The sequence below is a fragment of the Lycorma delicatula genome, chromosome 8 (assembly GCF_047948215.1).
Source record: "Lycorma delicatula isolate Av1 chromosome 8, ASM4794821v1, whole genome shotgun sequence".
NCBI classification, from domain to species: Eukaryota; Metazoa; Arthropoda; class Insecta; order Hemiptera; family Fulgoridae; genus Lycorma; species Lycorma delicatula.
Genome location: NC_134462.1, coordinates 88922177 through 88940211, shown reverse-complemented (window position 1 = coordinate 88940211; position 18035 = coordinate 88922177). Strand labels below are relative to the sequence as shown.

The 18035-nt window shown below is 28.9% G+C and overlaps 1 protein-coding gene across 6 annotated transcripts in view; it reads right to left on the bottom strand.

Annotated features, from left to right (window-relative positions):
- The window catches only part of Evi5 (ecotropic viral integration site 5), a 517609-nt gene that overhangs the window by 50635 nt on the left and 448939 nt on the right, over window positions 1-18035 (bottom strand). Inside the window, exons 2-3 of one of the 6 annotated variants that reach the window (XM_075372338.1) lie at window positions 16309-16383; window positions 8241-8413 (exon numbers count right to left, since the gene is read on the bottom strand). The exons of 4 other annotated variants lie outside the window; for them this stretch is intronic. In XM_075372338.1, the coding sequence (XP_075228453.1) occupies window positions 8241-8272 (32 nt within the window). In that variant the 5' untranslated portion in view covers window positions 8273-8413; window positions 16309-16383. The remainder of the gene's footprint in view (window positions 1-8240; window positions 8414-16308; window positions 16384-18035) is intronic. One more of the 6 variants, XM_075372339.1, reaches the window with a different exon arrangement.

Genomic DNA, 18035 nt, shown 5'->3' with positions numbered 1-18035 from the left:
ATCAAGACTCCAAGAAAGTCCTGTATCCACTCTTGCCTGTAAAGATTAAAAAAAAACTCTCTGATGTTCTCAAAGTGGAAAATAACTGAAATTGTTTAATTATTAGTCATACATTTAGTAATTCTAACTGAAAACATAAACACAACCAACTCATACATCCATACAGATACAAACAAATAAAGCATGCATGTATTAATATGTATGTGTGTCAGAGAGAACATGCAACAGTTTCACCTTTTCCAGTAGAAAACTTCTGGAGTCAGCGCTAACCAAATTAAATCTACAAAGTAAAGATACAGTATAACTTTTGTATTTCACATTCTTGAATAATGTTGGAATAAAATTGTGTACAGAATATAAAGATGGAAAGTGACAGTTTAGCTTGCTACATAGTAATAACTCTAAGACGTTCAATCAAAATTGTACAAAGCAAAACTTAGGCCTATAATTTTTGGATTGAAGAGAAAAACTCTGCTGAACAGTGCAACAGTGCTGGCCCACCAAAAGTTGTACTATAAAATAATCATTAATAAAGTAAAGTTTCACTAATTTAAAATATCAAAATCAGGGAGCATTATAAAATGTAATTAGAACTTAAAGGACTAAAAAATATTAAAATATTAATCCATGAATAATTAATTTCATTGTTGAAGTTATACTCCCACAGATTTAATTATTTCCTTGGTTATTGGGTCACCCATTCATCTCAAAAATGGATAATTGGGTTGTGCATAAGAATACTGATGTTATTGAACAGCTATGAAAACCAAACAAGAGGTGGGGTTAGGTTATTACATTATTACATGTAGGTAGATGCATTCTGATGAAAACAACATGGGAACTTCTGAAGGCATGTTGTGCAAAAACAATTTTTAAATCTTCCCTATCCCACCTTCACATTGAAAAAAAAATCAATCTAACATAGGATAAGAAAGTGAGAAATCCCTTGGGAACCATGAGTACTATTTCAACCCAGATTCAATTTGTTAAAAAGCTTACTGGATACTTTAAGAACTAATGTACATTTTTTAAAATCCTTCCCTTCTTCTTTAAATCAGAACACTCTCTTGCGGCAAAAAAAAAACTAAAGCTTAATATTCAGGGTTTTACATTTGTTGGCATTTTAAAATATATAATGGTTTGGTAGGGTCTTTCTTCTTGGATTTAGGAGAGCGAGGCTTTTTTAATTTTTAGAATTATTAACTTAAAAAAAATCATTTTATATTTTAAATAAAGCATTTTCCATTAAAAAATTATTAAATAAATAAAAAGAAAATAAATAATGTCCAAATGTTAATAATAAATTTTTAATTTTTTACTGGGAGAAGGAAAGAATTTTATTCATTATGCCAGTAACAATGTTTTTTACAAACTTATTTATTTTTTAAAAATAATTAAATGAATAAATAATGCTACTGATATATTTTTTAAAAAAATAATAAATTTTTGAGAATACAAATAAGAATAGTAATAAAGAAACACAACACATGGAAAATATGTTACACAAAACCAGTAAATAAATCCTAATCTCAATGTAATATGCAGTGTGTTAATAAAGTGTAATTAGTAAAATTGGTGTAAAGATTTTGTAATTCATCACAAAAATTGCAGACAGTCCAATGATTACACTTAACTATACACAAATTTTCAAGCAAAAAACCTGCTTAAAATTTTACAATAAAACATACCATGAGATAAAAACACAACATGCAGTGAAACTTACTCTATGTAAAAGTTTTTAGAGACAAGTACACGACCACCCTTTGAAGAAAAACCACTTAAAAAAGAACATAATTGATCATATTGTTTAGTAACTAGAAAGAAAAACTGTAAATAGTGGAAGGAAAGAATGAAACAAGCAAGGGCTTGACTTGAAAGTTCTCCATCTTAATGTTATTAACACAGATGTTTTGTGAGGTACATGCATAACAAAAAGAGATCCAGTTGATGACGGTAGATTTCTATTAAAAGGAAATAATACCCAAAAAAAATAAATTAATTAAATAATAATTATTTACAATTTTTTAGCACATCAAAATTTTATAATTTAACATTAACAAAGTCTCTAAAAAATATAATTAAGAATGTTGTTTTAAACTAAATTTTACTTTACGATTTCAGATAAAATCATGAAATGAAAATGAGCATTGTGACAGTCATTCAGTAGGAGAAAGAAAACATGATTATGTTCTAACCTAAATTTTAATAATACATATAAAAACAAATAGAATTAAATCACTCATTGTAACCCTCATTTTTACACATTTTAATTCACTGGTGTATGTAAACTCAATATATATATATTTGAAGAATTTCATTCATAAATACAATTTTTGTGAAATTAATTGACACATTTATTTTCAAAACTGACTATGCAATCTGAAATATCCTACTAAGATGATGACCAGCTTGTTGTTCCTTTCTCAATTCAATGATTTTTTACTGATAAAAAGAATTATCAAGCTAAGAAAAGAATTATAAGATGCCCCCAATATTATTCTTTTAAACTCATAATTCTAAATGTTTCTTTCCAATGAATACATGCAAAAGTTAAATTAATTTTCATACCTAAAACCATTGATCAAATTGGATAAAATTAAAAAAGGTCAGGTAAATTTATTAACACATGCAATAACAATCATTGAAATATTTTTTTTTTAGAATAAAACTCAAACTGTTACCTTCTAAATTTAAATATTTTTTGTAATACTGAAAAATATTAATTTGGAATTTCATTAAAATGAAACTAGCTCACGAAGTTGAAGAATAAATAGGTAAAACAATTATGAGAATATCTTTGTTTTTCAATACACGAAGAGATTACAGAAAACCCCAAAAATAAAAATAAAATTCACAAACAATTATTCTCTTGTAATAAACAATGGATTGTAATTGGAGAACTTGCTCCAAAGAAAAAAAAAGCCGTTACAATTGTCTGGAAAAGTGTAGGCCTCCTCTTTGAGATGCTTGAGGCATAATTACCATTGTCTTTCTGAACAAAAGACAAAATAATAACTGGGCAGTATTTTGCATCTTTACTAGTTTGTTAAAATGATGAAATAAACAGAAAAGGCCATAGGTTCTTTTTCACCAAGACAATATCCCAGTTCATGCTTCTGCAACTGCAAGAGCAAAATTGTTCGAATTATTCTATGAAATTTTTTTCTTCCTGCCTACTTCCCAGACTTAACATCTCTGGTTTATTATCTATTTCAGGATATGAAGAAGTAGCTTGCTGAAAAGATATTGATGCAAAACAATGAAGTTACAGCTGAAAAAAATGCTTCGTTAGAGGACCTCATACTAAAAGGATGGTATTGAAAAACTTCAGCATATTAGATTAAGTGAATAGATTTAAAAGGAGATTATGTTGAGCAAAAAGTAAAAAAGTGTATCTTCTTTATTTTTGTATAGACTTCTCAAATATCCCACATACAATTATAAAATTAAAATTTAAATCACTGAACAGCAAGATGAAAATGTTAGAACTGTTTAAATATAAAAATAATGATTAAAAATCTACTTTCAAATTACAAGAACACTTTCATTAAATCATTTTGGAGCTATTTGTTATTTAAGAGGGATTAGGCTATATTTTATAAGACATTTCAGGCAAGTTCTTACTGTCCAGCAACCAGGAAGCAAATATCTCAGCTAGGTTCAAAATTGGTCTCTTTCACTAGATAGAACCAAGGTTCTATAACTCCTGGAATCCTCAGTACAGACCTATGTCCATGGAAAAAATAATGGAGAAGAGATAAGAATAAGGTACAAGGCTGGTGAAAGAACAAGCTAACCTTGTAGGAAATGCAGTATGAGACCCCAAGAAACTATTCAGTCTGCAGGTGCTCTTTGCATTCATAACCCACTGGGAGACAAAGGCATTTTTACTTAGATGGAAGCAGCATATTAACATAAACAATTTTTGCTTAAATATATATAAAGCAACATAAATTTCCTTTCCTCCAAGGAATTAAAGAACCATTCGAAATTAGATACAATTTTCCTGAAGAATAATTTTATCAATCCCAAAATCAAATAGCATGAGTAAGTTTCCAACTGAACTATAAACCATTTATCCAGGCTTAAGGTCCTTTTCAGAGCTAATTATGCAGCTCCTTCATCAGTTAAATCACTGCCAGTAACTTTATTGATAAAAGAGATAATAACTGTTTATCTCTGAAAAAATTTCTAAAAGATCTTATTTCTACATAATTTGAAAGAGAGGATCAACATTCTTAATAACTTTGAGTTTACAACAAAATAATGAAATATGTGCATTGCTGGTAATCTTTATATAATATACCTTTATTTACAATAATTATGATTACTAGTTTAGAACAACTGCAGCGATTCATAACACTTAATAACTATGACAAAAGATATGACTGATTTAAGATCTATCTCTTGGGCGAAAAACATAGGACTGAAAAAGTTTGATCAAACTCAAGTCCACTAAAGACAATACTCAGCCCTAAAAGTGACACAATCTCTCTGCTCACCAAAGGGTACATCATTACTCTCATTGAAAGCAACTTTTTGATGCCAATTAAACCTATAGTGAGTGTTTTCCATGCATCACAGCCGTAAGAGAGACAGGATCACACTCAGGAGAAGAATTTATTCAAGTGTTATCCTCAAAACAACATAGGTAGTAATGTCCATGATAGGGTTATTAAAATATTTAAAAATTTCTAAACTTCACAGTAAGCATTTAGTACATCCTGATCTACTATTTATCCAAGTACGAATTACCTATTATTTGGCCTTGTAATGGCCCTTTCTGATTATCTGTTAGAACAATATTCATAAAGTCAGTCAAGTAATGTAACAAAATGAGTGAGACAACTATAAAGTTTAAATACTAAATTTTAATTTTAATAAAACTTCCATAATTTATAATTCTGGTTCAGTCTGTAGTCAGTTTAAAACTACGTAATTACACAATATGTATATAAAATGCTTACAATAACATATGTATATTATTATTATAACAGTAGAGAAAAAGAAAAAGTAGTCTTATTATTACTACTATTATTTAAATGAATGGTTTATAGTAAAAATAATAACAATGCTTAGCAATACATACAAATAAAAAAGATCACAGACTTGTAATTTAAGTAACATTTTAAACACTATGCCAAGTGAAAAATATTTTCAGTTAAATATTCAAATACGTTTTACAAAAATGAAAATACAGTGCTAGGAATAAAAAAATTGGAATAACTATATTAATATATATTTTGATGCATATTAAAAAAACATATAAATCAAATAAAACTTGTTCAAACAAGGGTGATTTGTAACTGAGTGCAATGTAAATTTCTATTTGTACACAATAATCACTCCATCCATCAGTGAAGGTAACGACAAAATATTAGACTACTGTCTTGTATAAAAATAATCAATAATTAGCAAAATAAACTGATAAATCAAGTACAACTTCTTTTCTAGATTTTTATGAAACTAACATGTGGGTATAAAAATACAACTGCCTATAATAGCTTTCAACATCTAATTTATGATTTCTTTTGTGTTCTGCATAAAATCAACATTGAGTGAATAATGAAAAGTCTAACTGGATTCAGTTCCAGGAAACCTTTCTGAATAAAAGTTAGAAATGCTACTTCTTCTCTATCATGGAGATGGCTGAAATACTGAATTTAATTGTCACCAAAACAAAACAAAACTTACATGGGCAAAAAAACATATGTAATTTTCCTGTACCTAAATAAGCTAGAGCAATACAGAAATTTTAGAACCAAAATAATGACAGTTAGTAAAATCAATGAACAAATAAACAATAACTACGGTTCAAATAAAATGAACATTTAAGCTACTCATGGTGAGGTACTTGTTAATTTTCCATAAAAAATAATAATTTTTTGAAATACATGTTAAGAAAAAATACACAGCAACAGAATCTCCCATCCACATCTAAACGTTATGATTTTCACTGAATTTAATAAAGAACTCACTAAATTTCTTCTTAAATGAATATTATCATTTTTTTTTGTTTGCAACCGATTAGTTTCCTAACTAGACACAGTAAATTCAGAAAAAAATTAAAAATTATGAGTACTTTTTAAGAAAATCTAAAACAAGAGACCATAGGTATTTTTACCTCCAATATGAGATATACATAACAAAACAGAAACTTCTGGTTAATTTTCACTAGAAACATAATCATATCTTTGTAACACATGTTAAGGAAAAAAAAACAGCAATATAATTCAGTTTCTCCCAGACATATATAAACCTTATTATTGTTATTGAATCTAGCAAATTGAGTACTTTTCTCCACAAAATAATTTGTGATTTGATAGGCCAGGTTTTATACTTTGTTAAGACTATAGATTTTCTTCAGTGTGGATTACGCTGAATGGTTTATAAGTTAGTTGGACACTTCAACATACCACACAACTGTGGGATGAGCAAAAGTTTTCTTCAAGGAAACTAGGGCTATTCTCAGGTGATTCTTTTGTATTGTTTTGAAAAACAATATTCGATAGCACATGTTTGGTCAACATAACATCGTTGATAAGTAATTTATTTGATGGTTCCACTCAGAATAAACACCTACTGGCTGGCTTTAAAGGGGTTCTTTTGGAAGAGTTATTTGTCTTGTTTCTGTGTGATGCCCATCATATCCATAGATTTAGTGACCATCTAAATGAGGATTATCCGTTTTTACAGTTACTGAACCTCGTACTTATGCAGCTTGAGGAATGACTACTGACTTATCTAAGGACTGTTCTCTAAATAGTAACAAAACAAAAATCCAAGTTGTAATTCAGATGCCTACTGTGCCAAGCCAGCCTCTTAATTCCTCCTAATATGATACAATTCAAGCATATAGACATGGAGTGAAAGAATGCTAGAAGAAAGTAACAAAAAGTTATTCAGGATAGGGTGAGTAGAAGTTAACTATATCCCTAAACTTCCCTAAGTTAAATATATCCCTAACTTAAATGATACATGCTCATGGTTCCAGATAATATTGTAAGCATTATCATCCTCTTTAAGAGCTACTAATGGCTTAATCATTCCCTTACGCTCCACTTTTCAGTATCCTCAATCAGTTTGTTGATACATGCGAATATGGTCAACTGACAAACTGGCTATTTAACTAACAGCTAATAAGGACTGTATCCTTAAAGGATGGGGATACCCACAGTTATATACCGATGGGTTTGCTCAAGGATTTAGTTTCCAGAGTTGCACAAAGGGCCTGATTACTAACTGATGCCTAACAGAGACCTGGAGGCTTTCATTTCTCTTAAAATCTACATTTAAACCTACATCTCAGCAGTTACACAGATTTATGAAAGAAACACACAAGTATTGCTTCCATCCAATTTATATTATTTTAAATTTACTACAGTAAAAACTTTCCAGTCCATGTAGGCATTCCTCAATCAACTCCCTTCCAAAATAAAATATAAGTTGAAAAATATATATAAATAAATGTGGTCAAATAATAAAAAATGATGCCAACGACAAAGCTGCTGTTAGTATTTAAATGAACTCCTTCGAATAAACACAAATAAAATATAACTTGTAAAAATGTGTAGATTTTAAAATAACTTGTACATGCATTCTTATTAAAGATTTCTTCCAATCTGAAAAAACTTTTAAAAATAAGTTCCAAATATAACTTTTGAATTAACAAAATATGGCTATGACAGGACACAAAGCAATTTGGTAATAATGCAAGTAACACAACCACTAATAACTCATTAGAAATGAGTTTCAAGAAGCAAAATTAAATCCACAGATTGCCATGAAGAATCACACAATCTTGAAAACCAATATTTTAAAAAGCAAATAAAATATTGCACTATATGAAAAATATAGCAAGTGAATCAAATTAAAATAAGACAGCCACAGCAAAAATATATCACGTGAATATTTTTTGTCACTAAATAACTTCAAAATATTATTTTATATAAATCAAAAAACAACTCATAAAGCTCATGAATGAAAAAAAAATAATAGTGCACCATAAACAATAAAAAAACTGCCACAGTAAGCCATAATGAGAAAAGCACCCACACCTCCAACAAAATTGAAAAATAATACCAACTTTAGAACCTATTAATACATGTTGTCAGCCATTACGAATATGATATACAATAAAATAAACCTATTCTTTTGTTTAGTTAAAAAAATTAATAATGAATGTGCAAAACAAAATCATGATGAGAAACAAAACAAAAAATTAAAACCAAATTACTCACGGTTTTAACATAGCAGTAGTTAATGGTAACATTTTCTATTAATACAACTTATAATTATGCATTTATTTTTTATTTATGTTTGTCCAATTTTTTTAGTACAAGCCAATTAAACATCAGCGTTAAATTCAAGAGTTTATTAGAAGAAAAAATCTTTTTTTGTGCGATGTTATCTCCTACAAAATAAAACTGAAATTTAGAAATTATTTACATATAATAAACATACATCTTAAAATTATTAGAATATCTTTTTATCAATTTATGCAATAACAACCATATGTATTTTAACGACAGTAGCAATCTTTAAATAAAAACAAAAATAAGTAAATTGATTATGTATATAATCTTATCCCATATTCCCTCTGAGTTACATTAAAAAACTACTTGAATCACTACTTAGTAGTTATTCTTATCTAGAAACTCTCTTTGAGCTTAAAGTATTTATATTTTATACTTTGATAATATAACATTAATAAATAGAAATATCTTCTAAAAGATAATTTTTTCTTAGGTTCTGTTTCATCACTACCAACAAAATAGTTCCAAAAATAAAACTTGAAAAACAATAACTAAAAATGTTTTCTATATATCAGTAGGTATCTATTTAAAAAAAACTGCCAAATAAACCTATTTCATTACTGTTTACACAATTATAGCTTTACCATGATTGCTATATATATAACCAAGTTGTATTTACACAATTTGAAAAGTAAAGAGGTAATGAATGGCTAACATCAACAATGAATATAATATTTAAAACATTACGGGAGTTCTGAATAATTTGTGGAAGGTTTCATTAGAACTGAAGTGATTCGCTGAGGATGTGTTTTAATGAGTCTACCTGTTTATATTATGCTGTTATTATTCTGTGAATTTTATTAATTACATATAGTATTTTATAGTATTTTTATAATGTAATTATAGTAATTACATAAGTATTTTAGTACAGTCTGTGATTTAGACTGTACACATATGTAGTTCACTGATATGAGCAGAGAAACTAAATGTCAAGATTACATGTGCTAATGAAAATTTGCATCTTGTATTAATGCAACATTGCATGTCATTTATAAAAATTCAAGATGTTTTTATTTTATTTTCTGAGTAAAAAGAAAAAAATGAAACAAAAATTTCTTAATATAATTTCTGAAAGCAATACATTTAGTGTTTTTGCTAAAGGGGAAGGTATTGTAAAAATATTATTTCTTCTGCAGATAGAGGTGCGAGATTGTTGTGATGTTATTACTGAGATCATATTGCTTCTCAAATTCTGCAAAAGTAAAGTGGATACCTATTCCCAGGGATTTACTACTGCCTTTACCATTTATAGCTCATTAAGCCCTGATTAAACTACTACAATCAATTGCCCCTACAGTACAGAGTGATTTTTTAGTCCTGTTACCTAATTTTAAATGTAATTTAAGAAAGAGAAATTTAGGTGGATTAAAAAATGTATTTGTTACTTACAAAAGAGATTTAATAAAAAGCTATTACTTACATAATTGTTAAAGAATATCAAAATGCCCAATCCTTGCGGTTATACATGCACGGACTCTTTTCAGCATATTAGCAGCATATTTTTTTAAGAGTTGCATTGGAAATATTTGTGATTAAGTCTGTAATATTGACTTTAAATTTATCAATAGTGTGAGGATTGTTTTTGAAGGCCTCAGACTTAATATAGCCCCACAAAAAGTAGTCAGAAGATGTGAGGTCTGGGGACCTTGGAGGCCATAAGCCCTTGCTTATTATTCGATCATCAAAGAACTCTTGCAGAAAATCCACGGTTTCTCAAGACGTGTGGCATGTAGCACCGTCTTGCTGAAACCAGCAATACCGTTCTTGAGGTTCCAGGAGGGACACAAATTGGCGCACAATATTCCTGTAAACTTCACCATTTACTGTCTGTTCGAAGAATATAGGTCAGACTATACGATGACGAGATATACTATGACCCATCACCAATTTTTTCAGGATGCAAAGATTTGTCTTGTAAAGCGTTAGGATTTTCAACCGTCCAAATTCGACAGTTTTGACTGTTCACATAACCATCAAGATGGATCCAAGCTTCATCACTAAAGAACACTATGTTTAAAAATTTCATTCCGTTATCATTTACGAGAGACCTAAACCAATGGCAGTATTGCAATCGCTTGTTTAAATGTGGAGGCTGAAGCTCTTGGACTAATCGTACGTGATACGGATACAATTTCAATTTTTTAGCAGCTTTCTAATACTCGAATATGACAAACCAACTTGCGTGGAAAGTTTTCGTAAACTTTTCCATGGAGAATTGAGCAATCTTGTTTTCACATTCTCTAAAACATCATCTGTCAAGTGAGTTGGTTGACTCACTTGACTCACTACGTTTTCTATCGCAAACACTACCTGTCTCTCGAAATTGGTTTGCTAGCCTAGAAATTGACATTTTTTCTGGCGGAGGAACACCAACAAATAAAATTTGAAATGATTCTTTTACACTCGCGTACAATTTCGTAGCACAATATTGTTCAAGAATGAAAACTCGTTGTTCTATGGTAAAAGACATTCTGTTCATAACACGACCAGAAACGGGACAAAAGTTTACACAGCTCAAGGAGAATCAACTCACACTGCTGTATCTATACCGGTTGAGTAGCGCTACCAACTTTGTGTCACAAAGCATAATTTCCCTTTCTTAGAAAAAAATTACCAGAGATTAACAATTGAGTAACAAGACTAAAAAATCACCCTGTAGAATGCAACCTACTGCAATCCCCACTGTTAGTACTAATCCATAATCATAATTCTGCATCATTTATATAGCAATAGCTGTCATCTTGGCAGGCAGTCTATTCTACCACTATTCGATTTCAAAGAAAATACAAATTTAGAAAGGCTGCCAGAGAAACACACACACACACACACACACACACACACACACACACACGCACGCACACACACACACACACACACACACACACACACACACACACACACACACACACACACACACACATACACATCTACGGCCAGACCTGATCTGGGGGTTAACCACAGCTTTCAACTAACCAGTCTTGATGTGGTTACCTCTCTCTCATTTTTCTGTTTAGCCTCTGGAACCATCATAAGGTATTATTTCAGAGGATGAATGAGGATGATATGTATGAATGTAAATGAAGTGTCTTGTACAGTCTAAGGTCGACCATTCCTGAGATGTGTGGTTAATTGAAACCCAACCACCAAAGAATGGTATCAACCACCTAGTATTCAAATCCGTATAAAAGTAACTTTCTTTACTTGGATTTGAACCTTAGAACTCTCAAATTCAAAATCAGCTGAATTGCGATGACAAGTTCACCACTTGACCAACCAGGTGGGTTAAGTGTAGCTATCCACATGAGTCCAAAACTTAATCAGCTGGCATGAGAGACATTCTCAAATTATCTCTATGCCATTAAGATCAAATAGGTTATCCACGGCATAAAAACATTGGATAATGTCCATACATCCACCAACAATCAGTTCAACTTCATACTTCCTTAGTTCAGACTTCTGCAGAGGTTCAGGACTCAGGGATTCTGCGGCCAGCTGCAACCTTAGCACAAATTTAGTGAGCATTATAACCACAATCCATAGAATAACTACCAAGAAGGAAGAAATCAAGAATAATTAGAAATGAACAATCTAACCACTGGGGGACTAAAATGATGATACATATAAAGGAATACTTAAGAGCTACCTTGCTTGGAATTCCAGGCAGTGAATATCCTGATTATCTTTGCCAAAAACAACAGTAGCACATCTTGTTTTCCTCCAAATACTAAAGAATCACCAAAGATTGGTGATTCTCAGGCTTATGATAAAATCCCTCATACCTCTACAATAACTGTAGTGTGTGGAAGTATTCTATTGAACTTAAACATTCACCAGATTTAAATGGAGGATCACATTTAGCATCATCAATCATTGACTTCATAAGTAATTCCGTGATGTGGGCAGGTCCAACTTTTGTTACTTTATTTCTTTATTCAGGCCTGAATGATTGGTAAAATTTAGCTGTTTCAGTTTAATTACTCCTACGACTGGGTAAGACTCTACTGAACAGTAATCATTTATAAAGGTTGTTGTAAGGAGTGTAAATGTAATTAAAAAAAAAACACAGGTGAAATGATGCAATTGTAGCAACAAAAGTTTGGCTGCCATAAATAGCAACTATATCAGACAAAGCTCTTATCAACAGTCAAAACTAAATTTTGAAACAATAGTACAATGATCAGATCAAAATTTTTGCCTGCAGAGTTCATACATACATTTAACATTCTACTGCATAACAAAAGGTTATTCTTATAATCAAACAACTAATCCTTATCCAGATTCAGGCTCAGTATGCTTGAAGAAGTGCAATTTGACAGCTATAGAGCCATGATATTCTTTTATAATGATATTATAATGAGCCTAACTAAATTCAGATAGGAGTTTCCCTACACCAATCTTTATAAAAGTGTAATTTTCACAGTTTTCCACAATTTCAAATCAATTAATGAAAAGTAAACATAGTAGCATGTAATTTCTATTAGTCCTAATGCTGAAGACATCTAAACATCAATATGAGATGTCATCAGTTATAAATATCATTTGTATCAAGTATCATTGACTACTATCATCAATTTTATTATGATATATTTACAGGAGATGGAAAAATGGAGAAAATTTAAATTTATATGTTAGTAATAAATCTGACAAGCCCAGACACAACATCAGTGACTGATAGAATAGTAGTTAAATAAGCACTTCTTGGTCTCAATAAAATGAAGTTAAACAGAATCTGAAAGACTTCCAGAAATTCAATTACAATAATAGAATGAAAAAAATTCTTTATTTGACATATTTACGACAGTGAAAATAATTAAAAATTTGATTTTTAACTACAATTTTTAGCATAGAGATTAAATTATAATAAACTTTTTAACTATGGAAATCTAAACGCACCAATATTATTAAAATAAAATCAATCGCAAGTAAGCGACAATTGTACAAAATTAAAAAAAAATCATTAAAAAATCATTATTTTTTTCCTTTTTTTTATTTTTAAGTTTTTTTTTTTGTTTTATATTTTGTGTTTGTTTTTTCACTTAATCTTATTTAATTTTTTTTTTGCATTTTTTTGTAATTTTGATTTTAAAAAATAAAACCAGAAAATGACTATTAGTATTTTTGAAATTTAAAATTAACAGAAAGTTGTGGGAAAACATTATGAAAAACTTTTTGTGATACAGTCAAAAAAATCTAATAATACATTGATGATTAAATGTAAACAGATTCCTTTTCTTCTAACACAATATTACAAACTTTATAAATATAAAAATTATAATTTTAATGAATTTATGCAAAGGTGAAATAATAATTCATAAGTTAAGTATTTTTCTCTGTTTAGTCTGGTGTTGGAGGTTTATATACAAAAATAGCATTAAAATATAGTCGTATTTCAAACGTGTGCAAAATATTAACATATATATTAACATATGTACATTACCATATTAGTTACATAATTGCAGTTTCAAAATTGTTACTGAAAAAAGAGTGTTAAGAACATCTGCTATTCTCATGTGACAAGTGATCACAACAAAAGCCTACCACATGATAAAGAAATATACAAAAATTGCAAATGTGAACAAAAGTTACAAAAGCAACAAAGTAAAGAGAAAGTAAACAAGAACTATTCATATTTTGTTTAAAAAAAGGTATAATAACTAAAATTATACATAACAAAAGAAGATCATAACTAAATTAGTATTAAGCAATGTAAATTTGAAGTTAGTAGGTTCAAACCCTGCTTATTAAACTGATTTATACTGGACAGCTAATCCTCAAGCACCACGTAGCACTTGAAGATTGTAACACAGTGGAATGGTTATCCTCTTAAGAACTAAAAATACTTAAAGAAAAGGTAATTGATGGTACCAGATACCATCACTTACTAGTGATGGTATCTGGTATACTAGTGCAATGAAAATTACAATGTAATAATAGGTGCAGAAAACATCTGCTTTGCTCGGATGACTGTCATCATAAAACCAGCATCTACTCCTTGAAGTAGTAAATATTATTTAAATAAAATTCTATTAAGCAAATAGACTAAACCCACAATTGAATTACTTATATATTTGTGAGCTGAAGAGGATTCCTAACTAAAAATTAAATTAAAATATTTCCAACAAAAGTTTTTCAGTCTTAAATAATTCTCTGATAATGGGTTCTTCTTTTATAATAGAAAAATATGAAAAGAGCACAACTTAAGAAAAATACAGTCACAGTTTATTTTTCACTTCCATACAGATCACAAGACCCTTCAGATTTCATTAATTTAAGCAGACCTTGTTCAGCTAAAGAGTGCCTAGAACACATAATCAGACTTACTTTATTATTCACCCCTAAAAGCAGAATAATATCTGAAAAATAACAATTTGAAAAGATTGTTTCAAATATGGTAATAGTATAATTTTTATTAACCGAGGGGGAGTTAGATGATTAGGATATGAATATTTTCTAGTATCTCTCCTAATATCATCCCTTAGATGATATTAGGATATTCATATCCTAATCATCTAATGGGGGCAGAATTTATTATATCATTGAGGCTTTCATTTGCCCTTAAGGCTACAAGAAATACATTTTAAAAATAGGATGGTTTGAGTATTGCAGTGTTATAATTCTTGTTATTTGAAGAGGGGATGAGAGGCCCTAAAGTAAAGTTTTTCTTTTCTTTGAAGGCGGAATGTATTTTAAAATACAACACATTGAATATTGCAATACTTTTTTTAATTTCTTTTTACTTTATTACATAGTCCCAGGGAAACAACGAGCCCAAAATCGATGGCATATGGGATTTTATTTTTCTTTAAAGGTAAAATGCATTTTGAAAAGGAATGGGAGAGTAATGCAGCAATAATAAATTAAAATCTTTGAAGGGGATATGAGAACTAAATGGTTTATTTTAGAAAAGACTGAAAAGTAACAAAAAAATTTGGTTTCAAGTCCAATAAAGATTTTGGAAAAATGTGTTGGAATAAACAAATATACATCTTATCTTATATATTGTATGTTTGTTTGTCCCACATGCGTTCCTATGCCATTCATCTGATTACGATTAAACTTTGGTGAGTTGTGTGCATAACTGCGAAGGTTTCTGAATTAGTTTGAACCCACTAGGTGGCGCAGGGGTCGATATATTTTGAAAAATTCTATTTATGGTCTAACTTTATTAATATTCTGAATATATATTAATTACGTGAAAAGAAATATTTTTGCAAAAAATGGGAAAAGGGAAATAGGGATAAAGAGAAGAAAGCAAAAAGGGAAAAAGGAAAAAAGAAAGGTTAAATTTTATGAAGTTCCGTATTGTTCAGTTTTTTAATGTCTTATCAAACTTTCATTTATGTTCATTTAATCTATATATATATATATATACTCAAATCTGGCCATGGCATAGCATTGCTGGGTCAGCTAGTACACATATAACTTTATGAACAAAAAGATTTATATAGTGAAGTATTTGGATTAGACTCAATAAAAAAACAAGTCAGTTCAAATGTATTGTAAAAGGTTGCTGTTATGATAAAGCAAGTGCTTTTAAAGTGCAAATAGCTGCTAAAATAGACCTATTAACATATACTTCAAGGACATGGGCCCTAAACTATAGAGGTAGAAATAAGTGAAATTGGAAATAAGTTTCACTTCTACAGTGAATAAGTGTTACTGTTATACCATACTAATAAACATGAAGATGTCTATTACCCTCACCTTTTACAATTTCTCTTCCATTTACAATTTCCAATATTTTATATTCATGTAATGCTTCCATAAAATAATCTGTTAAGATCTTACTTTTCTTAGACTGATTAGAAAGAGTTATGCATATACTAATTACAAAAACAGTAATATTTTATTTGTATTACTTTACTTGACAAATATTTTTTTTGTGATAGCTTTTGTATGCCAGTTTAATTCTGTAGAGCTCTTTTTTATTGGTTACACGCTTATTATAATAATAATAATAATAATAATAAAAATTATCTCATCTAATTCTTACTTTTAAAATCACAGTCTTTTAATATTATATAAGACAGGCTGCTGTGAGATAGGTGACAAATATATTTTTCAATGTCTGTAACATAAATGTGTACAGTTCAAATCTCATCTTACACTTATGGTGCATACAAATTAAATTAGTGCCATTAGAATCCTGAAGGAAAATAACTGGTTTACAAATTATCAAATGAATTGAAAAATATAGGATTAACCGTTTCATAATAGTAAAACTATTCTACTCGCTTTAATATTCACATTTCACAGAATTTATTATCACTTATTTAGAGACTGCTCCTAAGTAAATTAAGAACAGAAACTCCAACACAACATATATATAAAGGTCACTGGTTGTTTTTGAAGCTAAAAGAAATTTGTATTTTTTCATACAACCAAATAGACAAACCATTATTTTTTTCTTCATTTAATTTATTTGCTTTCGCTTTTACATTAATTTTTATGCAGACTGCATTTCTAATATGTGAACATATTACAACACATTTACCTTATAAATAATTATCATTAATTATTATTTTAACAAGTAATTATAATTATTTTGTAAAAAGGTTTTTACCAACAGAGATTACTTTCCTGAAAAAAGCACAGCCTGCACTAAGAAAAAAAACATAATAAGAAGGATTCTTAATTACTGATCAATTAAATAAAATATATTAAAACTATTATAATTTAAAGAAACAATTAAATGATAAAAAAAATTAGACGTTAATTTTTTTGAATCATTATAGATTATACTGATAAATGTTAAAGATTACAAAATATAAACATTATTATATTTTAAGATTGCAGTTCAATAACAGAAACATGTTTAAAAATAACTGGCATAAATCAGGGGCCATATATTACAACATACTTATAATACAAGTATGCTTTATAAATAATTCTAAAGTGGGATTTCCTCTTTATATTAACTACGTGGATAGCTATTAGTAAGTATAATACTAATGTAAAAGTATGGATAACAATTCAGTTACAAATTATAGAATATGTAGCTGAATTTTAACCGAAATTCTAAAAGCTTGAAAACAAAATAATTAAATATTTAACTACAAAGATTCTATACATATAGAATGCTTCATGGAATTTCACATAATTCAAATAAAGCAATATGACCATTCTTAATTGGATACATAAAGCTGAAATATACTTTTACAGATATAAACTAAGGAATTATTTTAAAAAGTTTAAATTAAACATTTATAAACAAATTCTAAAAAGAAAATGTGTGTTCAAATGAACAGATATTATAAATATAAGTGTACTTTATAATTCAAAATGAAGTCATTCTTAGAATAAAAACACCTACAACATGAAAAAATAACATACATTAGATAAACTTTGTAACCAAAGAAGGCAAAATAAATAATTTAATTTTTTAAAAATGAATAAAAAAATTAAAGAAGTAAAGATATAAAAAAAATTTTTTCATTTCCCGTTTGTTCTGGAACTCATTATCCAAAACAAGATAGTATAAACATTAGTATAACATAAACATAGTATAAACATTTTTATAAATAAAAATGACTAAAGAAGAGTCACTCGTAACGGAGAACATGCATTGTGTAAATAAGAAAGAATTCTAACACCCTATGTAATGTTTAATAAAAAGTCCCTAAGATCAATTAAGTTAAAAAACTCACTGGTAGCAGTTTGTTTTTGGATGGATGACAGTGCATGCTGTTGGAGTACAGTGATTATTGGCTGCAGTGGTTG